Source organism: Triturus cristatus, chromosome 4_2, assembly GCF_964204655.1.
Source record: "Triturus cristatus chromosome 4_2, aTriCri1.1, whole genome shotgun sequence".
NCBI classification, from domain to species: domain Eukaryota; kingdom Metazoa; phylum Chordata; class Amphibia; order Caudata; family Salamandridae; genus Triturus; species Triturus cristatus.
The window spans coordinates 220,140,983-220,165,521 of NC_140586.1; the positions used below are offsets into that span (position 1 = coordinate 220,140,983).

At 46.1% G+C, this 24,539-nt stretch overlaps 1 protein-coding gene and 1 long non-coding RNA gene across 4 annotated transcripts in view; one reads left to right on the forward strand and one right to left on the reverse strand.

Annotated features, from left to right (window-relative positions):
• Positions 1–24,539, forward strand: part of LOC146833446 (uncharacterized) — a 489,922-nt gene that overhangs the window by 329,573 nt on the left and 135,810 nt on the right. The window lies entirely within an intron of this gene.
• Positions 14,952–24,539, reverse strand: part of SYNGR1 (synaptogyrin 1) — a 68,457-nt gene continuing 58,869 nt past the window's right edge. The window contains exons 4-5 of one of the 3 annotated variants that reach the window (XR_014960588.1): positions 18,425–19,001; positions 16,868–17,000 (exon numbers count right to left, since the gene is read on the reverse strand). Coding sequence is in view for 2 of the 3 variants with exons in the window: in XM_085601271.1 (XP_085457397.1) it covers positions 16,776–17,000 (225 nt within the window). In the remaining variant the exon portion in view is untranslated. Of the gene's footprint in view, positions 19,002–24,539 lie in introns of all 3 variants that reach the window. The other 2 variants (XM_085601271.1, XM_085601272.1) reach the window with 2 other exon arrangements.

The window sequence follows — 24,539 nt, forward strand, 5'->3', positions numbered from 1 at the left end:
TCTCTATTGGACATGGCTCAAGAAGCCTGGGAGGCGGAACCAGATCGCACCCGTCCCCTCCCGGAATATATGGAGAACCTCAAAACCCACTTGTCTCTAATAAGGGACATCGTACATCAGAATCTTACACAGGCACAAGAGAAACAGAAGGGTCAGTATGACAGAGGCACAAAACACCGGGTCTTCTCAGTGGGAGATCTAGTTCTCTTAATGATGCCCTCCTCCGACCAAAAGCTCCTTGGACAATGGCAAGGTCCCTATACCATACTCCGACAAGTAACCCCTGTCACCTACGAAGTACAACTAGACCCCACACGGGGTACCACCCAGATTTATCACGTCAACCTACTAAAAAAATGGGAAGGTCCTCGTCCCGTCCTAGTCGGCTCTATTGGTCTGGAACCCCTTTCTTTCTCCCCTTGCATAGACCCCGCCCTACCTCCGTCCCTGAGTGTAGCCCTCCAGCATCGTCTCTCCCCTTTACAACAGGTGTTCTCCTCTTTGCCTGGTCATACCTCCATCACTGAGCACGCCATACAGACGAGTACGGGGAAGGTGGTCCGGCAAAGGCCTTATAGGGTCCCTGAAGCCCGTAGAGCGATCATACACCAAGAAATAGAACAGATGTTAAAGCTGGGCATTATAGAACCCTCTGTAAGTGACTGGAATTCTCCAATAGTGCTTGTACCCAAACCTGATGGGTCTGTGAGATTTTGTATTGATTTCCGCGAAGTCAATAAGATATCATCCTTTGACACATACCCGTTACCCCGAGTAGACGAGATGGTCGAGCGTATAGGGAAAGCCCAGTACATATCCACTCTGGACCTCTGTAAGGGGTACTGGCAGATACCTCTTAGAAAAGAAGACCGAAAGAAAACGGCATTTTCGACCCCTGAAGGTTTATATCAGTTCCTCGTCCTCCCCTTTGGCCTCCATGGCGCACCCGCCACATTCCAACGGGCCATGAATCATATCTTACGACCCCACACTCAGTATGCAGGGGCCTACCTCGACGATATAGTTATCTACAGCGACACCTGGTCACAACACTTGGAGCATCTCCACAACGTCATTTCCTCTTTGGGCTCCTATGGGTTCACGATTAATCCAGCCAAAACCACCCTGGCAGCCCAAACCGTTAAATATCTGGGATACCTCCTGGGTGAGGGCCTCATACGGCCCCAGAGAAGCAAAACAGAAGCCATCCATTCCCTCCCCTTCCCCCAGACCAGAAAAGACTTGCGGGCCTTTCTGGGCCTTCTGGGTTACTATCGCAGGTTTGTGCCCAATTTCTCCCAAAGGGCCGCCCCGCTCACTGATCTATTGAAGAAAGCCACGAAAACAGAGGCCATCCTGAAAAACCCGACTCCCCTATTGTGGCATGCATTCACCGATCTGAAAAACGCCTTGACCTCCGATCCCGTACTAGTTAGTCCGGATTATACACAACCCTTCCTACTACAAACAGATACTTCCGAACAGGGTTTAGGGGCAGTACTGTCACAGAAGGACCACGAGGGGAACGAAAGACCCATTCTTTACCTCAGCAGGAAACTGTTTCCTCGAGAACGGAATTATGCCGTCGTGGAGAAAGAAGCTTTGGCAATTAAATGGGCAGTGGACAGTCTCCGTTACTACCTAGAAGGGCGTGACTTTACCATCTTCACCGATCACGCCCCCCTTGAGTGGATGGCCCGGAACAAGGGGCACAATGACCGTGTCCTGCGGTGGTTCCTAGCCCTCCAACCGTACCGCTTCAAAACAGTACATCGAAAAGGCATAGAACAGGGTAACGCGGACTTCCTCTCTCGCTATCCACTGTCCACACCGGATACAAGAAAGACAGCTAGGGAAAGGGAATGTAACGGAGACTCCCTACCTCGGATCTGGTCCCCCTTACTTACCCCGTCCGGGGCGTCCTTTCCGCTCAATCCTCCCTGCCCGGACAGTCCATCCAGGGTTTCAACCACAGCCTCGGTGACCCCAGGAACCCCGCCCCTCTTTCTCTTACAGGAGCCAATCCCGAACAGCGACCCACCGGAAGGACAACCCCTGATTCCCGGAAGTCCCTCCTACCCGTTCCCCGCAGGAGACAGAAAAGCCGGAAGACAGGAAGCAGAAGTCGTCGAAGGATCGTGGCAGGAGAGTTCGGCAGGAGATACGACGACAGGAGAGGACGAGAGCGGCGAACCAGAAGAGTGGTCGGAAGACTGGTGGAGTCCCCCGGAGGAGGCTGAAGAGCGGCCGTAACTCGGATGAGAGTTACGGCGGAGCCCGTGAGTACCAGCTTTTCCTTCCGTATAGTCCTCTACAGTACCCGTGTGTACCCTAGACTCTCTGTAGATAGATGTATATAGCCTCTCTCCTGTTAGCACCCCTGCACACTGATAGGATCTCTCCGTATCCATTGTACAGCACCTCACGCTCTGTAAATAGTACCCCACTTAACCCCTTTTCCGAACACCTATCTTTCTTCGACTTATCCCTCTTTCTCCTCGTCCCTTCTCCTCACACTCCCCTCCACTTTTATCACTCCCGGTGAAGGTTACGGCAGCGACATAGAGTGTCCGCAGGACTAACGGCTCCTTCTGTGTTTTGTCTCACTGCCCTCCGAGGTGTCCGTCCTTCCCCCTTCCTGGGACCAACGTCGACGACTTGGACAGCAGAAGACCTTCGGTGACGACGACCACAACCGACGGGGCCCCACATCGTCTCTACCCCTCCTCCTGCAGAAGACCTGTATTCTATCCTGTTGCACACCGTACCTTGGACACAATAAAGTAGACTATTGCACACTATATACGGCCTCCTTGCCTGCTTTTCCAGCCCGCCGAATCCCGAAGATCACAGCCATCATTTAAAAAGGACTCCCAGATTCAGATCCATGATTCTCAGCATTGGATGCAGTCCCAGTATCAGATCTGGTCCCAAGGTCTCCTCCTTTATTTATCTTAAGGCTTGGGAGCAGTCGAGGAACAAGAGGCCATGTCGGTTTCCTACCAAAAACTTTTGTCTTCAAATACTGGGTGCTACCTAGGAAGCCGAGGTACTGGAAGGAATACGTATGTTCTTGGAATGATGATAAGGGTGTGTGATGTGAGAAGAAAATATGAATGCAATGCAGTGCAAGTGAGAGTGAGGCACAACATTATTTAAAAAAATCAGCAAAGGGAAAAACGATACAATCACTGGCAACAGGCAGTACATTTAAATTGAAAAGCAAACTGCTCAGCTTTCTCATGAAACTCTATGTGCCTGAGGACTGCTCAAGGCCCCCAGGCACACAGCAAACAAAAACAATAGGACGGCTGTCGTAGTCTTTTCTCTGGGGGGGCTGATTGTAGAGGACCAGGCCTAATCAGCCCCCCGGGAAGGAAAAATCGCCAAATTTAATATATGCCCATAGGTGGTCAACTTTGATGCCATTGGACAACTACCCCAAAAAACATAAATAAATCCAGGTGGCCTAGTGAGGGATTCCTGTTTGGGGCCTTGGGCAGTAGTGGCTGCTACTGGACGGGGTTTGTGGGGCGGGGTGGGGGGGGGGGACAGGGGAGAGGAATGTTGTTAAAAAAAGACTTACCTTTGAAGGCTGGCCGCAACCTTTCCTGCATCCTCCGTCCTCGTCATCTCCCTGTCCCGGCCAGCAGCAGGAAGCACCCAGGCACACAAGCCCCCCTGAGCCAATCACAATGCTGCAATGAGGCGTTGTGATTGGTCTGAGCGCGAGCGCCGTAGATCGGCGCTCAGATTGGAACAGGGAGCCTGTGCATGGTCCTCACCAGGCTGTGTAATGAAGCCTGGTAGGAACAAGCAAAGTGCGAATGAACTGTTTGGTCGGCCCAAGAGGGCCAGCCAAACAGTTCATGCGCACTAATGGGTTGAACACCACTCCTCCCCTGCTCTGGCCAGCCCCGCCCGCCCCACCACTGACTGCAATAGGGAAAATAAAATGATAATACATCATTATCCTTTTATTTTTCCTTTTGAGCAGTGGGGCGATGCTTCTCCACCTTAGCTGAGGAGCCGCCACTGGCAGTGGGCCTAGATGCAATTCTCAAGCAGGAGTCCTTTGTTGAGGGATGTACTGCCCCTTTGCAATAGTGCCTCTGTTGTTATTCTAAGCACCCAGGGTGTGGTTCAAGACCCCCAGGCATGGAACAGCAGACAAGAAAATGGGAGCCCCCATTTTCCCTTACCTGGAGGAGTTGATCAGGAGGGCCGGAATATTTTTACCAAGACTGGGAGCACTTATAATTTGAATTGAAGTTGCTAGCAAGTTCGCACTGAGAGAACAAGACTGGCACCCAATTAATGTTGTATACTACTTCAGGGAGACCGCACCCAATCTGAAAGTCTACTTAGCAAACTATTGGTAAGTTTTGAAAGTTACAGGCCTAGGAGCAAGCAGCCATGCATTGCAATCTCAGTTCTCCTACTTGACCAAATTGTTTGCTCTTGGGCAAATTATGTTTTCCCTTTGCCTCTGTCTCTCTATCCACCACCTCTGTCTCTCTATCCGACATTACTGTAGAACTTTGAAACGGGCACAATACATATGTCTAGTATCACCGTCAACACAGTTTCACATAATATCTGATATGGTTTTATCATATTTCCATGGATGAATGGGTAGAGTTTGCAGATAGTTTATTTTCCTATTCATTGTGCAGCAAAATTAGTCAATCATTCCCCTGCTTAAGGGATCTCAAGCTGTTGCCTTCAGGGGCCAACTGATTGTCCATTAACTCAGTGGTTTACAGCCAGTTATTTTCTGATTCAAGGCAATTTAATTGCTTGGATTCACATTCCTCATTTGTAGCATCTCAAAGGTGAAAACATATTTCTTTGATTGCTTTTTTGCAATCAAACAACAATACAAAGGTAATAACATCCCGCCATCCCTCCCCCACCCCACACAGATCCAGCTAGAGAGGTATTACTTTGCAAGCATGTTTCACTGAATGCCAGGAAAAGATACTCAAACAGCATAAATAAAACTGTATACAGTACACATGGTGGCGCTGACTCCCTGTAGACACCTCCCCTTAAGCCTTCCAGCATATTCACTATTCACTCATCTCCAGAATCCGTTCCATTCTCCACAACAGGTTCCTCAACTACTTGCTGTAAGCGGGTCACCAGAATGTCCCAATCTATTCTGCCCCTTGGTGAGTCCCGCTGTATACCAATCTGTGTCTTACCCCGCATTCTGCTCGCACCCATCATGCTAGTTCCCATAGCCATTGTTTCTTAGTAGGTGATCAGTTAGTCATCCATCTCAGTGCTATACATTTCTTTGCTATGGCTAGACCCAGTACTACTATCTTCTCTGAGTATTTACTGTGTTTGGCTCGAGTCACCAGGCCCAAAAGGCACAGCTTCATCGTGGGCAACAATGTTAGTTTGGGCAAGACCCCCAACACCTGAATCACTGTGCCCCAAAAAGCTCCGACATTCGACATGTCCACCATGTATGAATATAAGTCCATGGGGTTGACCAGCATCTGGGAGATTGTTCCTGCCTGGTTGGGTCTAATATGTGCAACTATTGTGGTGTGACTTAGGGCCATATGTAGGAAGCCAAATTGCGATCGCAAATGCTGAAATTCACAGAATTTCAGCATTTGCAATCGCAATTTGGGCAGTGTGCTATGTAGCACACAAAAACCCACACGCAAAATAAGGAATCGCAAAATGTGCAATTCCTTATTTTGCGAATGCATATAAGGAATCCCAAATTGTGATTCCTTAAATGCAATGTAGGCAGCACCCAAGTTGTGCGATTTTGGCTTAAGGAATCGCAAATTACCACCAACTTCAGGTTGGTGGTAATTTGCGATTTCTTAGAAAAATGCACTTTTTTGCATTTTTCAAAGTGCCATGTGGCACACATACATGCCCTTAGCGCATGTATGTGCGCCACATGTGCACACATGTTTATTTCAGGGGTGCAAAAGGGTGTCCTATTGACACCCTTGCAACCTTGAAATTGCATTCTCAATTTGCTGTTCTGTAATTGAGAATCGCAAATTGAGAATGTCTTCCTATTCATTCCTATGGGCCTTCTAGCCCATAGGAATGAATGGCAAGGTATTCCTTATTTGCAAATCTCAATTTGCGATTCGCAAATAAGGAATATGTGGGATTCGCAAAATATTTTGCTAATCCTACCTACATTGCGTTTTGCGATTCTCCAATTGCGATTCCCTAAAAATCACAATTTGAGAATCACAAAACACGTTTTACCTACATATGGCCCTTAATCCCTGTGTACACATTTATAATGTATCAGCGATAACCGTGTGTTACTAGTCACCCTTCTGCAATTCTATGTCAGGACTGGAGATGAGGATTATGCTTTACTCTCATCGCTTTAATATAACACAGCATCCATTTTAAAGATACAAGAAAACTACTATTCCCCTGAACCACTGGGAATAACCAACAGTTTAACACGCATTTCTGCGACGGGGTTAGTATCCTCTCTGGAACCATGGTATTGTATGTTGGATATGAGTTGCCCAGTAACATATCCTGAAGTTTGGAGCCTGTAATCCCCCGCTGTCCCATGGGAGTCGCAGAACCTCCTGGCTGATCTGCGTTCTCCTATGTCCCCAGTATAACAGCCAGAGTAACTCACCCAGTCTGCGAAAGCAGGACTCCGGGATGCACACTGGCATGTGCGGTCGCATATAGAGCACCCGGGGAGCATTGTCATCTTGGTTATGGCTATTTGTCCCATTAGGGATATTGGGAATCACAGCTATTTTCGTACACTCTTTTCTAGGCTAACTGTACCCCCACATTTGATGCATAGGTCTCAGACATATCTGAGTTTAGGTAAATCCCTAGATACTCGACAGGCGTTGTCTGTACTTTTACATTGGCTAAGTTCCTCCCTGTGGATATTGTTACCTGGATGGGTATAGAGAACTGACTTATCTGCATTCAGCCGGAACCCCGAGTGGCCCCCGACCTCTACTGTGTATCGCACCCCACGTGTCAGTTGGGTTTCTCAATGTCAGCAACATGTCATCCACATAAAGCGAGGTGACCTCCCATTTAACTCCCACCAGGATCCCAGCATCTCCGTGTCTGAGGCGTATAAATTGGGCCAGTGGTTCAATGAACATAGCGAATATCAGTGGTGAGAAGGGGCACCCCTGTCAAATTCTGCTCTCTAATGGCCAGTCGTCCAAGATTCTGTGGCCTACTTTCACTCTAGCCCTGCTGGTTGTGTATAGCAGCGTCACCCACTTCAAATTATCCACTCCCAGGTCGTATCTGTGCAACGCTTGTTTCATAATTGTCCAGTTCACAGTGTCAAAGGCCTTGTAGGAATCTAAGCTGGCCACCGCACAGGGCTTCATCCTTTTTATTGTCCGTTGCATTATAAGGAAGGCCTTCCAAATATTAGTAGTGGTGGTATGACGACCCACATACTCCAACTGATCCATGTGTTTGACACCCTCAGCTACTTTAGATAGTCGTTGCACCAGTATTTTCCCCGGTATTTTCGCATTTACATCGATCATCGATAGGGGTGGCAAGATTCACAATTTGTGGGATATCTGCCTGATTTGGGTAGAACTATGATATTGGCATCACTCAGCGATGCTGGTAGCACACCCTTTTTTAAGGCTTTTGTGTACATGGCCAGCAGGGACTCCCACAGCAAATCCATGTACGCCTGGTAAAACCCGATACTAAGTCGGTCTATACCTGGTGTCTTCCCCATATTCATGTGTTTGATGGCCCATCATTTGTCTAACTTGTCAAGTGATGCGTTCAGTGTGGCTCTTGCATCCTCATTTACTTAAGGGATATGTGTCTCATCGAGAATGGTTTGTTATGCCTACATCATCGTCGTGACCTGTTTGTGCATATAATGTATTGTAGAATTCTGAAAATTGGGACAGAATATCCTCTTGGGAGGACAGAGATACCCCACATGCATCTTTGATGGATACCACAGCATTTCCTCCTCTCCCCTGTTAACTAGCCAAGCTAAGAGCCTATTAGGGTGGTCTCCCCGTTTGCGTTGCATTTCTGTATACAACTTGTAGTCGTGGTTCCCTGGCCTCATCTAGCTCCCCCTGCAGCCTTGTCGCGTTTCCCATACCTTTGCTATATGCGGGCCTGTCTATCGATACCTGCAATCAGTTGTTCCAGTTTAGTGACAGTGTGTCCCAGGGATTCATGCACGACATAAGTTGTGGCCATGTATTTTACCCTTATTATTATCTTAAAGGCCTCCCAGAGCACACCAGCTGATTCCACAGTACTTGTATTTATTTCAAAATATTCCCGCATCACCTCCCTAATTAGCCCCCAGAACACATGATCTAGTAACGCTCAAGGTTGTAGACGTCACTGTGGCACTAGTGCCACGTAAACTTGGTCCAACAACTGTATCCCAAGTGGAGCATGATCCAATAGTGTTCGGTCCAAGTACTGGGTCACCCCAAATTGCACAATTTGTTCTGGGTGAATAAATGCATAGTCTATCCTAGAGAATGTCCCATGTGGTGGAGAAAAGAAAGAACAACCCCGCGTATTGCCATGCTGTGTCTTCTAGAACTCCAAGAGCATAACTATGGCCATGTTCTCTAGCATGGCCCTGGAGGATCTTCCAAGTGGTCTAGCGTTGTGGCTGGAGCTGTCTAAATGTCTGTCCAGTACACAATTGTAATCGCCCACTCAGAGTATGTTGTGGTGAGCGTACAATGTCAGTGGTTGTACCACTGTCTCAAAGAAATCAGCCGTATTGACATTTGGGGCATATGTGTTTAGTAGCACTGTGGGCCTGCCTCCTATCTCGCCCACTATGTTTGCATACTGGCCATCCGCCACCTTTGGTTCAACAGTTACTCTGCGGGTGATATTAGGTTCCAACTCGGCCTCCACAAATCGTCACACATGATGTTATCCCCAACCCCCCCCCCAAACTGCAGTCAACCTTCCCTCTCCTGGTGCCATGCTCCCACAGTCCCCGTGTGGGGTTGGCCTGAGAGTCTTGCCCCTAGGTCTCACACACATGCTAGAGAGTAGTAGTGTACATGCATGCCTCTCCAGTCACAACCAACTCACAAAACATTCTCAATTTGCTGTAAAGCACCCCCTTCAGGCTTAAACATAATAGCATCGGGGATCTCCTCTCCCAACAATCATAGTCGCATGCCAATAGTAATGTGGCTCCCCTCGGATCGCCAGTCAGTGACTTTTAATGAACTGCATAGCATCCTTTGCATTATCATGAAGTGTCTCTTCCCTTGGATATCTACTAGAAGATATGCCAGAGTCAATAATACGTGGTCCAGTCCTCGGTCCCCGAGTTTCCCCTTCACTTCCATGAACAGCCTCCGTCTCCGCCGGGTGGCTACACCATAGTCCGGGTAGAAAGAAATTCTGTTTCCATTATACTCCACTTTACCCTGCTTTTGTGCCGTTGCCAGTATACCCACCTTGTCTTTGTATGGTAGCATTCATGCTATCCGCATCTGCGACAGGCCAATGGTTTGTATCTGCCGCCTGATATTCTGTGAGACCTGCCACCGGCAGCCCCCCCATCCCCTACAACAGGCAAAACCATGGTGAGCCAAGATTTGAGGAACTGTTCCACTGGGGTGGTCTCTGTCCTCTCGGGTAAGCCAAGTATGTGGACATTGTTGCCTCTCCACCTCTCTTCCATGTCCGCTAGTTTGGCCTCCTGCACCTGTAGTTGCCTTTCCTGGTCTGCCATTTGAGTAGTGTGTGCTCCCAGTACCTCATCCGTGCCATGAGCTCTAGTTCCCAGATCTTTCACACCATCTCTTATCTTGGCCATATCTTGGCGTAGTAAAGCCACCGTGATGGCCACCCCATCTATTTTTCTCTGTAATGGCCTTGTTGCCTCCAGGATTAGATTTGTGATCTCCAGGTTTGATGGGGGTGAGGGGGGTCCCCCATATTGGGCTTCTTGTTAGGGGCAAAGCTCTGTGACGATCTTGCCAGTCCCTTCTCTATAGGGTGGCAGGTCTTCGAGGCCGCGCCAGAGCCCCCCTTTGGGCTTTGGTGGCATTTGTGTCTGGCAGTGGATCACTAACGGGTAAGGGGCCCAGGGCGAGTCAGTCCATCTCCCTCTGCTCTTACTGGAAGTAATAGTGGTGACGAGGCATGGAGCACACCGGGACTGTTGGTGTGCTTTTCTTCTTATGTAAGGTGAGGGTGTGGGGTGGGTGAAATAGACTTAATGACCACATGCTACTGGGTGTGAACTTGTATTAATTGCCTTTCTTATTATTGCCCTCCCCTGTGCCTCATACATAAGTACAGATTCAAAATTAATCATGATTAAAACGCTATACTTGGGGCATCAGTCAAACACTAGTAACACCTATTGCAGTGAGCAGTAATGCTTAATCAATAGAATGTGGACAGGAAATCTCAGTGAAGGTTCAGAAGTAAATGTCAATGTCACTTTTAAGGCAGCTTTTCTAATGTTCATTGCTTGTCTTTATAGACCAATTGATTCAATCCCACCTAACCAATATGCCTCAATATTTCTGTATGTCTGTTACGGAAGGGAGGTTTGATGGGTCTTTCGAGAACCTCTTTTCATCTGGATGTCCCCCCCCCCTCCTTGTCCTTTGTCATCCTGTAACTAACACCTGTACTTCTGTAAAGTGCTCTAAAGGACATGTTGACAGTATAAAAACATGCAAAAAAAACAAAAAAAACACATTTCTATAAGGCCCATTTGAATAAGTCCCACGGTTCACCCATTGGCTGGTATGGTCTAGTTTACCAAATCGCATAGAGGAATCTCTCGAAGATATCCAACAGTCTCCATAAGGGGAATGCTTTGGAGACGTCCTCCCCAAACTTTAGAGGAGTAGTGCAATGACATGCTAAGGGCAGGCTTTACACCATAGGTAATCAAAATAATTACAAGAACAATGCTAAATTCTCAAATACATTCACCAGTATCATCCATCATAGAATAACAAAAGTTGATTCCCTGAGCAATAATCAGAAGTATATGTCTCTATATTATAGATAGAGTTTTCAAGCACAAGTTCATAAAAAATGATAGTGTCCGGTATTCATCCACAATCTTTATTTTCAGATTCTGTCGTTTTTCTTCGAAGACTTGTTTAAACACAAACTCTGTTCTCAGATCGTACAGCCAACACCTGTTTTGTCTAAGGTAACATTTTCCAAAAGACTTCCTCAGGGCTCAAGCAGACATAAAATAAAGGTGATCCTTAAGTAATTAATATCTCCATAGAGTCATTATCCAAGTATGGCGCTTTCTATTTCTAGAAAACCGATTATGGATTGGCAATGACGACCAGCACGTAGCAAACTTCTCCTTATTAGCGGACTCCTCCAAATTCGAGGCATAGCCTTCCAACATGTGTTGCCAGAAGGTACCTTTTAGCAATTGCTTGCAATTGTAAATTAGCAGTGTGGGGGTGGTGGCTGTTTGAATTTCCCTTTGATGTATAAAAACTTGGTAATTTGGTTGTGGACATTTTTAACCACCAGACTTTGCGCAGTCTAGACCTCACTACCCGCTAGTAAGAATCATCATAGAATATATTGACATTTCTCAAAAACACTATATTGTTATTCTCGCCTACCAAAATATTGCCCCACCGTAGCTAAATCTGGAAAATAGACACCCAAAGGTAGGATATTTTTGTAAATGATATTCAGGCTAGGCTATTATGTACAGCCAATCACTGGTCAGACATCTTCATCAATTTGGGGGGTTTTCTATGTGATACAGTTAACACGACTTGTGACACTTAACCCCACAACCATGTTTACGGCTGCAAAATCTTTTTGAACCCAAAAATACAGATAAGGGCGCTTTTCAGTTTAGGCAGGCAACACTCACAAACCCCCAAGCAAGTGGCATTTACCAACTCTGCTCTAATGTTTGGAAGCCTTCCAAATGTTAGGGTAATTTGTGTGCCTGCAACATCTTCAAATGGACATTTAGAAATACCCTCGAAATTCTCTCCAAGTTTCCCAGATTTCATTATTAATTTCAAAATTCTATTAAGGGCTGTCTTTCACCTTTTGGTCACTTCGGAGCCCCGTGGTTTAGAGAAAGCCCATGCCAAAGCATCCACGATGGGATTTAAAGTTCATTAGGCTGTATGTAAACAACAACTGGCTGAAATTATTCATTTGTGACCCAATTAAAAGTAAATCTAAACAGTTAGGTTTTCAGGAGTTTCATGAAGTGCATGTAGCTTGGATCTGCACTCGGTGTGGCTCAGGTCATTTCATTGGCCGGACTCATATCTGGTCTGTTGTTTTTTTAATGAGTAGTGCAGGTGTGGAGTGCAAGATTCTGTTGAATGTGCAGTGGGGAGACAGATTCTGCAGGAATCCTAGTCCTTTGCCAAGGAAGGCCTTGTGCATGGTGCGGAGAACACTACACTTTAATCTTGCACCCGCTGGCAGCTGGTGGAGCGCTTTGTGGGTGGCGTTATGCAGTTGTGCTTCCTAGATTCAAGCGCATTTTGGCCTTGTTGTGCAAGCTTTGGGGTCTGTTGATGAGTTTCTTTGGGAGCCATATTTAAATGGTGTTGCTCTAGTCCAAGATGGCCATCTCCAGAAGTCACACCAGCCTCACAAGTGGCAGGTTTGGATGCCGGGGTTCTCTTCAGTTCCACTGGATGGTTACAGTGGGAGGACTTGTAGAGTAAGGAAGGTTGTGACGTGATATTATTGAATACTGAGTTGACTCTGGGGATGAACTATAGTTTAGAGTCAAACAGAACTCCCATAATCCTTGTTTTCTGCAAAGCGGATGGAGACATTCCCAGGTTAGGAGACCGGTTAAAGAGTAGCACCTTAGACTTAGAATCTCCCAGCAAAACAGAAAGTGAGGGAGTTAGATGGGGTGTAGCACACAAGTATAGGAGCATGCAGCACACAAGTAGGAGAGCAAGCAGCACACGAGAAAGAGAGCAAGCAGCACACATGGGAGAGAGCAACACGGAGCACAGGGGCGTATATTTGGAGGAGGGGAGAAACACACAAGGGAAAGAGCTGAAAAAACATACACACTTCCCCTCAGGAGCGTAACACAGGCCCCCGCAGCCCCCGCGGTGCGCGGGGACCCCCAACCTCCTCAGCACCGCACTTCGGCCAGAGAGCTCCAAATTGAGTACGGACGGGGCCCCTACACGTACCCTGCAGGGGGGGGGGCTCAAGTTTCATTTCGCCACTGCTTCCCCTAGAGTGATTAACTGAAAAGAAAAGTGTTTCCCTAAAACTAAGTAGTGGAATGATACAATCAAATGGATGGTGAATGCCTAACAAAAAATGAATGTGTGTCCTCATGTAACGTAACTGGTGCTATGTAAAGCGCTCTGATACCTGATTGGATTTGGGTCAAGTTTGCGCTATATAAAACTCTGCAAAAAAAAAAAAAAAAAGAGGCTATGCTCCATGGAAGGGACAACAACAGGAAGCAGAGAAAGGCTAGCCATTGAGTGAGAAATGATCAACAACCAATAGGAAGCAATGGGCGGGCTGTAGGACCACTGTATGTTGTTGGTAAGTCCGCAATAGGTTTTTTTGCTACCAGACAGCTTTTGCAATATGGTAGTGAGATTGAAACATTCAAAACCATTGTACGAAAACTATTGTGGAAGCAGTGGTAGGTAGGCAGGATGTATCAAGAATATCTCTTGACATTTATTTCACAGTATAATTTATGTTGCTGGACAGGTTGGACAAAATGGTTGTAGTCTTTCTTTAAAAAAAAAAATAGGATATTACCCATCAAAATGCAAGTCAATTGGTTACCCGGATTACTCCCCTGGTTGCCTAAGAAACGCAGGCATCTCACAGTTTTAATTTCCGACAAATAAAAAAGCATTTGCTATGCCTGTGTACCATGGTTCTGCTCCGGACTGCTTGTGGGCTGCTTTTTAAAACCATGCAGTTTAACCAATCAGACTACGGTCTTTTCGAAGTTCATCCAACAGGTTTTTAGCGCTCTCTAACACGCTTTAAGTTATCCAACTCAGTTGTTTTAGCAAGACATATGCTAGGTTGATTGACTGATAGAAAACTCTTAATTTGTATGCTACAAAGACAAGTTATCACTACAGTTTATTTGAAAACAAAGAAAATGTCCAATCATTTTGGGTAAAAAAACTCTCCTTTCACTTCCTGTGAAGTCAATGGTGGCCAAAGGGCGTGTAGTGTAACTTTCTGTGGCGTCACCAGAGAACAAATGGTGTGTGAGGTCACTTTTGCTAACCCAAAGGTTTTGACACAACGTTGCTCCCAGTTTCCAAATTATTAGGCGTAAAGTGATGTGTGCTGCATAATGGTCAGTGCTAATGTTATGTTGTGTACAAATGACGTCCCAGTCTGTTCTGTGGGCCACAACAGTGCTACGTAGCACTTGGTTTCAGCATGTCAACACCTGAATATTTCGCCTTTGGGTTTACATGAAAGTGATGTTGCCCCAATCAAGACAGTCAAGGAATCTGGAGAAGAAAGGGAGTTGAGGGACATGGTAATAGCTTGATGGGATTGACAGGTCAACATTTTTTTTAGTAATTCATTGTGGATAATGCCGAACACCATGTTTTATCGCAAGCAGAAAAATCTGAAACTCTGGGAAAGAAATGATTTTTTTCGTATTTTAAACAATATTTTTACATAGAGAATTCGGCTGTGCATAGAATTTAAATTTTACACTGTAGAAACAAAAAAAGACAGACATCAAATGCAATCAAAGCCTCACTCAGTGTTTACACTTCCTTCGGGTAAACTCGGCCTCACAAAATGGACTCCTCTCTTAGCTGCTTCATTGGTGAATTCAGTGTCAATTTGTGGCAAAAAAAAATATAAATTTTGCCAGGGTGCCTTTAGGGCGTTTCCCCCCAGATTGAGACAAAAGGCATTAAATAAAACAATAAACACACTTTTGTTTGCTTTCTTTTTTTCAACTGTCACAGATTGCTTTATTTTGATATTTGTCACTTTATCGATAAATAACATTGTCGCTTGCGTCACCCTTACAGTCTCTTTTGTGGACGGAAAGTTACATGACCTCCAGTTTTTTTATATTAATTTAATAACAGTTTTCTCCTAAACCACAGACAAACAGTACAATACACATTACTGAACACTGATGAAATGTTTTGGTCAAACACACTAGTCACTACCGTACGATGCACAGTGTCTTTTACATACATATATATAGATTTATATTACACGTCATTTTATATATACAGATATTTGTTTTGTGTGCAGACGGGACAGGCAGTAAAGCAGCTGTGTGCTAGAAAGGTTGGCTGGGGGCTCCGTAGTTTGAGAAGGGCAAACTGTAACACTAGAAAACGTCTTGATAGCATTTAAAGTGAAAACAGACTTAAAATACGCAGATTAAGGATTTTGGCATAGGCGCCATAAAAGCTAAGTGAAGTAAAGCTTCTCTTTTTCGGAGGGTACACTCCGGTCAGAGTCGGAAGGGGTGAGGCTCATTGAAGCAGTAGAGCTGCAATCTATTATCAATGTGTAAAGCGCGCCATCTAGTGGTAGAATATGATATCAGACAGATGTACGCGCCGCTAGTTGTGGAATGGAGCAATGAGAGATGCGCATCTTCTAGTGGTGCATGGTACATTAGATTAGACTGCGAGGCTCAACTCCCCTGTTGTGGACTATATCAGTATTTGGCGAGCGCCATCTTCTGCTGGAATATTCTATTAGTGTTTGACGAGCTCCCTCTAGTGTGTAGAATAAGATATAAACGTGTGATGGGTACTCTTTTGTGGCAGAATATATCAATGTGGTTAACTTCCCGTAACATCAATCAGTCGGCCATACACAATCTTTAATAGTAGAATCAGTGCATTATGAGTATTCCCTGGGAAGGAGTCATATCACGATGTGAAGGGTTCTCGCGACGGTTGAAATAGTCTAATTGGGCCCCTCCAGCGGCAAAGCTATATTAGTGCAGGCTGAGCCATTTCCAGTGCCTGGAATAGGACATCAGCATACCACGAGCTCCCTCTGTTGGTGGAATGTGATATCTGTGTGTGAAGACGCCATGTAAGTACCTCGAATTTGACATCACTATGTGAGGCTCACCATATAGTGGTACATTATATTATTAACGTGTGAGCTCCCTCTAGTGTTCAGAATATTAGTGTGTGAGAAACTCCCTGTAGAGGCGGAAATACATTGGTGCGTGCTGAGCTTCCGCTAGGATGCAATCCACCAGCTCGGACAAAGCATTTCATAGTTCATGATGAGCACATTGCACCACAGCCACAGCCACAGCTTTTACCATTAATTCAGAACAATGTCCCCAAATAAAACATCTTTAAAGTGCCCTTGTCTTCCACCGCTTATTAATTATTCGCTGTTATAGTAACACGACTTCTTCCTAACGAGATATATACCTTTGCTTGAATATCATGAGAAGATGGACCTCTCTCTCGCAAGACAGATCAACATCTAGCCCCCACAGCGCTGCCTCAGTGTGCTCAGATATCTCCAAGTGCTGGAATCATGCCTCCCTCAATAGCGGAGGGCACGGCGCCTGAACCTCAATCACTATTGGTTTCTATGGATGTCCCCTACCCACCCTCGGACCGCACATACAATACCATGTACAGGATCAACCACCCACTCTGTCCCCAATGCTACTGAGGGGGGCAAACAAATAAGGAAAAAAGGCTGGAAGTTGGCGAAAGTGTCTGCTGGTCCTGTCCGCTGGGAGATGTTTGGATGGACGCCGTTTAGTAGTCCTGGGTCTGGTATCCCGGTGTATCGGGGTTGAAGGCTTCTGTTGACCCAGAGTGCTGGTAGGCCTCGACTCCGGAATCCTGGTAGGCCTCCGTGCCAGTGGCGTAGGGTGCATATGGGACACCAGGGTCCAGACTGGGGTCCGTGTAGTCCTGGGAGAACAGGGCAGAGTCGGCACCAATCCGGTAGCGCTGGAATGCCAGGAAGGCCTGGCCAGCCTTTTATCGAGGAGGGATAGGATGAAAAAGGACAACAAGGGGTGAGCGGTTACAGGGTGGAGGATGGCGAGGAGACAAACGAGACAAGAGCAGGGAAAAGATAAATGACATATGTGGGGTGGGAGGAAGGAAGTAGGGGAGCCACATGTGGATGAAAGCAGGCGAGGAGGAGGAGAAGATGAGTGAGAGGTCAGATTGTAAGAAGAGAGCCCAGAGAGGCAATGGAGGGAATACAAGATGGGCAGGTGGGACAGAGCACGGGATGAGCGACATGGAGGGAGCAATGATGAGCAGAGTGAAAAATGGGGAGGTGGTGGGGCGAGTTGTTGAGGCGTTAAGGGATAAGTTGGAGAACATCGGGAGATGCACGGTGTTCATAAGGTGGGATCAGGGGAGATGTCATCAGGGTGATAACGGGCCGGGGAGGTAGAGAAAGGGATACGTCATGAGGGAAAGAGCGGGATTAACATGTGAGACGCAAGGGGTGAATGGATAAGTAGTGGCAGGGTGTGGGGAAAGAGACGTGGAGACATGAAGCCAAAAGAAGAGGGATATATTGGTTGAATGGGGGTGGAAAGACACAGTTGTGATAGGTCATCAAGCGAAGAGGGGGGAATGAAAGGGGCGAGTGGTAAACAGATGGGGTGAATTGGTGACACAGAAGGTAAGAAATGCGCAAGGGTGGGGAGATATGAGGCAGTGGGGCAAGTGAAGGGAGAAGACAGAGACAAAAGCCTTTGTTAGTATTTGTTAAATTTGAGCACACCACACAGAGTAAAGGAAATATTGGTTAATACATTTCAACACCAAGAAAAACAAGCGGGGTGCTCAAAAACTTTTTCAATTTTCCACAGGAAGTCCCCCTAGCTTCAGGCTGGAAGATTCCTTAGCTACAGGCAGGAAGTGTTCCATCATCAGACCGGAAGTGGTATTAACTCTGGGTACCATGTGCCTTTCGCAATTGACAGAAAAGGACGTTAGCTGGGGTGGCATTTTTCCTTAGCTATGGACAGGCAGTGCGTTAAATTGTTGAAAAGAGGTGACTTTAGCTAAGGGTATGAAATGATATTCGCTTCAGGAAGAAAGTGTCTTCTGCGGCAAACAAAGTGTGCCTTATTGGCCCATGTGAGGGATAGACTCTCAGGGCACAGATGTTTTAGACTGGACAGACAGAAAATATGAGGAAAAAATGATATACTCCCCTCTAACCAACCCCCTACTAGAGGGTTGAGAAATACTCAGGCAGGCAGTTTGGCACTGTTAATGACCGGTATAGAAGTGTGGGATCTTTATCCCTTTCACTATACTGCTATAATATCAAAAAAGGGCAACAGCACAGTGCAGAAAGTAGTTCTGTGACAGGTTAGTGGAGAGGAACCGAGGCCAACGAGTGCGCGTGATACCACTGAAATAAGTAACAATACCTCTTATGACAGTTGTTGCCCGGTCAGTCTGAGAAAAGAGCTAAGCAAACTGTCACAGCGATTGATATGAAGAGCGCCTCATCCTCTGCGACCAAGAGGAACCTCCACTGAGGCACCACTCATCGTCCTCAGAGAAGGCAGCAAAAATTTCTGTTGTCTGTGACAAAAGAACAAAGAGGATAGCTTTCTGAAAGGTGTTATCGTCTTAGCAGGAATCGTGTTACCTATTACATAAACACTGTCTGCCTTATACTCCTTTCTATAGCAAGACTTTCCTAGGACAATATTACACAAAGACTCAAGTCTGATGGCACAAAGCCTTGTGTCAGACTGTTCTGACACTGCCTCGTTTGAATAATCTATATTGTGTGGTCATTTGGCACCATATCATACAATCTTCTCTCACGGTTCCGCAGGGTATTAATTGGATTTCGTTTTACTGCTGCCCCCAAGGCACCCACTGGTGACAGAAGTGAGGTTAGGCCACAGTGGGAGGCGGATTGGGGAAAAGGCGGCTGTATTCCTCCTGGAAAGAAAGGTCCTTGACTCGTTGCAGAGCCAGCAGTGTGGAGGCCAGCTGTAGGAGAAAAAACACGAATGGGAAAATGGTGAGGCACAGAATGAGGAGGCGGTCAGAGCGGAGAAATGGTAGAGAGTGGTCAGGACGAAAGAGTTGTTTGCATAATAGAGACTGGTCAGAACAAGGATGAGTGAGGAGATGAGCCAAGAGCATAGTAGGAAGGCGACAGCGTGCACTGGAGAGTGGGTCAAGATTGAGATTTTGCAGAGAAGACCAGCAGGATTGAGTGAGTGGTTCGAACAAGAGATCTGGAGGAGGTTGTGTTGAGAAGGAAAGGGTGGGAATGGGAGATTAGAAGTGTGGAAAAAACAGTAGAAAGAACAATAGAGAAAGAAGCAGCTTCAAGGGGCGGATGTGCCAAACACCCCAAACTAGGGTAAGAGGATAACTGGCTGTTGGGGCAACACAAATTGAATCATACGGACTGTAACAAATCAGATGCAGATTAAGAGAGGTTATAGATTCACAAACTGTACATAATTTTGCCATCTAGCAATACATTTAGACAACTATACAAATGTTGGCATGCAAACGCTCTGTGGTTGTTGCCCTGATGTGTGCCTGCACTGGGAAGCTTCTTATGATCTATGCTGGCCGGCATGTAAAACCTTCCTACAACCTTTGCTTGCCTGCAATCAGTACCGGTTTATAACCACTGTTACGTATAATCCCAAAACTTTTTTAGGCAGGCAAACTTTTCAGATTGTCCTCAAGGCTTTGCCTGTGGTCCGCTTACACCTTCAATCCTCTTCCCCATCCAATGAAGGTCAGAAGGGCCACAGGTAAAGCTGTAACATACTTGAAGCTGCCAAAGTGCTGTAAGAAATAGACAGCATTTCCTTTTTCAGAAAACATCTATAGTAGATTCACATGCTGCCCACAGAGAATCATTTAATGACCTTTATGAAAGAGGGCTCCAACTGGAGGTACACCTAGTTAAGTTTACTAAAAGTGCTGGTCTGAGAGAGCACTATGTGGCAGCTTTCATAAGTACACGGAGTGTCTTATGTGCCCCCATCAGCAACAACCTTTGCTCATTTACACCACTAACCATATCACCAAGATGACCCCTTTTAAAGGCTTTTACTTATAATGGAGCATAAGGAAGCAACAAACCGCCTTCCAACAATTTCAATTGCAATCAGTTTTCATTGTGTTTAAATTCCTGTTGGGGGTCCAGAGCATTCAGGTTTCTTTCTGCTGGTGCGTTTTGTCTCTCCACAAAATGGCGATAGGTCTATGGTCTTCGTTAAGTTAAATTCCAGCACTACCTTGCACAGGAAGGAGGCCTGCGTTCCTAGCACCATTTTATTTAATTGAGCAGTTTAGCAGCTGGTGGGGCTTGTAGTTATTGCACTATGTAGGCTGAAGTCATCTCAATGAAGACGACTCTCCAGGATAGGTGTTGGAAGTGGCTTTTGTGCAAGGCGTTGCCTCGGTTTGGAGTGAGGCAGCTGAAGTTCCAATGCGGTTGTCAACAACCTGGCGAGCGGGAACATCCTTCTCACAGTGAGCACAACTGGAGTCCTAAACAGAACAGTGAAACCGTGTCTAGTGTCTTTCTGAAGGTAGTGATCGAGGATACATAAATCAGGGCGCAGATGTACATAAGGTCCATGTGCACCTTGCAGGTCAAGCATTCAAGGAGGCAACTAGGTAATGCATTATACAAAATGTAATCACCAGCTCCTTTGCAACAGCTTTTTTAACACCAGGATGCAAACACGCACGTTTACAATTCTGGTCTTAGTGGGTTGTCGGTCGCACGGTGCAGCGAGGTCATGAACCCATGAGTGGCAGAGTTCCAATTCATGCGTGGTGTTTTTGTTTTGCTAGATGTCGCTCTTCTCGGAGTCCTCTTTAGAGCCATCCAACACATCTATTGTGGCTCAGTACCAACCATCTGAAGCAAGTTCTCCCTTCCTTCAAGATGCAATAAATTGTCGGGCATTCACAAAAATAGTTGTGAATCTTTTCGCATCTAGAAAAGACATTATGTGTTCCATACCATTTTTGTCGAGCTGCTTTTCCTGTTTTTCCTTGCATTTCCAGTGTTTGTATGTGTACTCACATATCTGGAAAAAATGCACCTGTTCCAACCAACCCATGTGGGACACATTAGGTGGTTCCCCCCCTTAAGCCCTGTGGGTTTCACCAAGTAATTTACGATGTAACGTGGAAGGAGAGGACAACTACATTTATCCAGGTTCAGCATCTATGTCCACAGGTCATCGAGATACTCCTACAGCTGGTTTATGTACACTAAACCGGTCATGTCCGGCAACAAACTGACTATTCCCATTGCCCGATGTGACGCCATCTCTTACAGCTGATTCTTGATGTGGAACTAATACAGACTCGATGCGATGAGTAGGGTAAACACTTTGACTGAGTTGATTGGTATCTACTCCCTGGAATCTGATGGTCTGTGTTGGGGGTCAAGTAAGCTTTAATTCAGCTGTCAATAAAACTGAGCTACGTCATAGATTAGGCATGGAGAGGACTGTTGCTCAGACAAGGGTAAGCATCTACCGAGCATGTCGAGATGAACTTCAACTACAGACACTTATTAGACGAGCATGTAAAACACAGTAGCCTATTCAGTGGTGGTGTGCTTGGCTCGAGTTGGAGCGCAGGCACTTTCTGAACTCTTTATTCTGTGTCAGTACTGGTTAGTGGTCCGTACTAGTCTTCTGTAAGTTGTAGTTCACCATCTTTCTTTGACACTAGGAAGAAAGAAATAGAAAGAGCATCCTCCTGGTCTTTATTGTCACACTGGTACTCGTTTTATGCCACCCTTTACAAGCAGAGCTGTCAAAAGTTCTTGCAAGAGTTTTGCATCTTTCCTCTTTTGTGTGGAATGAGATAGTTGGCACATTTTGGATCAGTAAACCAGTAATAGTTACCTGCGTAGTTATCGCCATTTTTTAGGAACTTCATCTTCAAGTTTTTACTGCATCTACTTTACAAATCATAAATGGATCATTCCCTGGCTGTTTTGGTGTCAACCACTAGGCAGACCTCCGAGTGTCCCTCGTGCTGCTGTTTCGAGCCAGTGTGACCTCCGTGCGGTGGAGCACTGGGTTCCACCATCATATCCCTTATTGCCTTTGCTGCCACAGTTTCCAAAAGGATATTCTGTGATATTTGATCCATCTATCGAAGATGCCTCCATTGTAGCAGTTATTTGTACTCACTCTCCCTTGAAATAGGATAAACACAACTTCTCCCAGTTATCTTTGAGGATTAACCATTGCAACCTTTCTTACTTGTCCCACTGACCTCTGGTGTGCCCAGCCATTAGGGTCTTCTTATTGGTCACTCATAGGAAGAGAGAATATGTGTTATACTCTTGCTATCAGGGCCTCAATCCTTTTTCTATCATTATTCAATTAAACCCTGTCACTGTGTAAGGAGTAGACTTTCCAACTACATGGTAGCAAATTGGTGAGCTACACAAATAACAGGCCCTGTCCATACTTTTGGACATGTTTGCTTGGTGCCTAACGGCTAGAGGGGTCGACCTGAAAGTTGGAGGAGCCGGGGTCGAGTCTCAGCAGGGCCGCTCAACATCCTGTTATTCTGGGCATATCGCTTAATCTCCCTGCGCCTAACAAAATTAAAGTGTCCGTCTGTAACATGACTGGTGCTCACGTAAAGTGCTCTGATATTATCGGGTTGAGTTCGCTCTATATAAAACTCCCCCCTCAAAAAAAACAATTTTGAATCTTTGTTGCACCCTGCAGTTGTTCCACACACACTGTGCGGGTCAAGAGTTTCCACAAAAGGCATGGCAATCGGATGTAGCATCATAAAAGTTTTCTGTCTTTTCCCATTCCTGCTCACATAAGCAGGTTATGCGGGTCGCCAAATACATGTTCAAGGGATGAGTGCTTATGCGAGATCTTAACATGTGGGCTCAAGTTCCTGATGGAATGGCCAGAGCTTGTTCCTCTGCTAGAGGGCATCCTGTATAGCTCAACATACCGCGTTGCTTGCCCATTAAAAGGGTCATTCATTGGGATCGCGAAGCATGGCAGGGCTCCAAAGCAGGCTTCGTGCAGCTCGAGTCGATCGGATCCTAAAACAATCACCTTCAACAGCTTGATATCACTTGGGGGAAAAAACTCAGCGCGGCTCTAAACATAAGGGGGCTACATGGATTGCGAATGTTAACCCAACTCTGCTCCCCTACAGAAGCGTTACTGAGGCACGGCTCTGTTGCCTGCCTTCCTGGAAATCACTACATTAGACAACTGTAGGATAACCAGAGGCTCACGCAAGAAAGAACCTCTCTAAGACAGCTCGTGAGATAAGCAGATCGAAAGTAGCTTAAATCTAAATTCCCTGAACATAAATCTGAATGCAAAGCTTTGCAATGATCCTTGAGGGCAGCGTCTGCACAGGAAAAACCGTTCCGCAGCCATGGTTGGATTGGGATCAAAAGTAGGGTCGGGCACCCTAAAAAATAAATTACAAAAAAAGTGGCCCACATTTGGGCATTGTAAATTTTCGCAAAGCACTGCTTCAGTGTTTTAAGTATTATAAAAAGAAGGAGGGGATTTCTCTAAAAGACGCATGTTTTTTTTAACTTCACCGAGATAAAAAAAAAGTGCAAATGTTGCCAGGACTCTTGTCATGGATTAGTTCACAGTTGTGAACCACGCCTGAATATAAGTGAGGCCACTTCTGCTCAGACTCCCCTGCTCGCACTCAATCTGCATACACTAATGGGCGGGTCCACTGAGAGGCTGGGAATGACACCTCTGCCCTGTTCATAAAAAGGAGGTAATAGAGGCCTCCGGAAAGACCGCTCAGTCCCCCCACTTGGCTGCTGGCGGCAACTGAACACACCAGATACAGCCCAAATCAGCCCAAAAAGCAGTCCACAGCTGCTACTCAGACACACGCCCATCGCCCGAGTGGCTGCCTTACCAATCTGACTCTGTCTGAAGCAACGCCAGTGCTGGTACTGAAGAAGGCACCAATATGCGCTTTCAAATATGTAATGGCAACACACTCCCAGCTTGGCTTAATGCCAGAATGCTGCACATTCTAGGTCTCAAAGACTTCCAGAAGGATTCTTTCTTAACAGGTGAAAAAACTTGAAGCTATGTTGTTGGTTACTTCAGGCCTAGGTAATTTCCCAGAGGGCAAGAATCCCATTCCTAGCTTGGGCTCTCAGCAATGGTTCACTCAGTTTTGCACCAGTATGTGGCCAAACCAAACACCGATTCTACAGAGACGGCCAGCTGAAGCCCCATATCAAGCTTTCCTTTCTCTGCCCAAAAAGTAAGCGCATCGCTAATCTCCCACTACAGAAGCACTTTGAAACCTTGACACATTTGAGAAGCGCTGATGAGGCACAAATTGCAGGGCTCAAACTGTTGGCCCTCTTGGTTGAATTTCATGCTGGAGCGGATCATTGTGGAACTATGGCTGAGACTGAAGGGCTCTCGCTACCTCTGCATGAGTCTTGCCTGTCTTTTCCAGCACATTCCAACAGGACAAGATGGCTACTTTGTTGCTTACCGA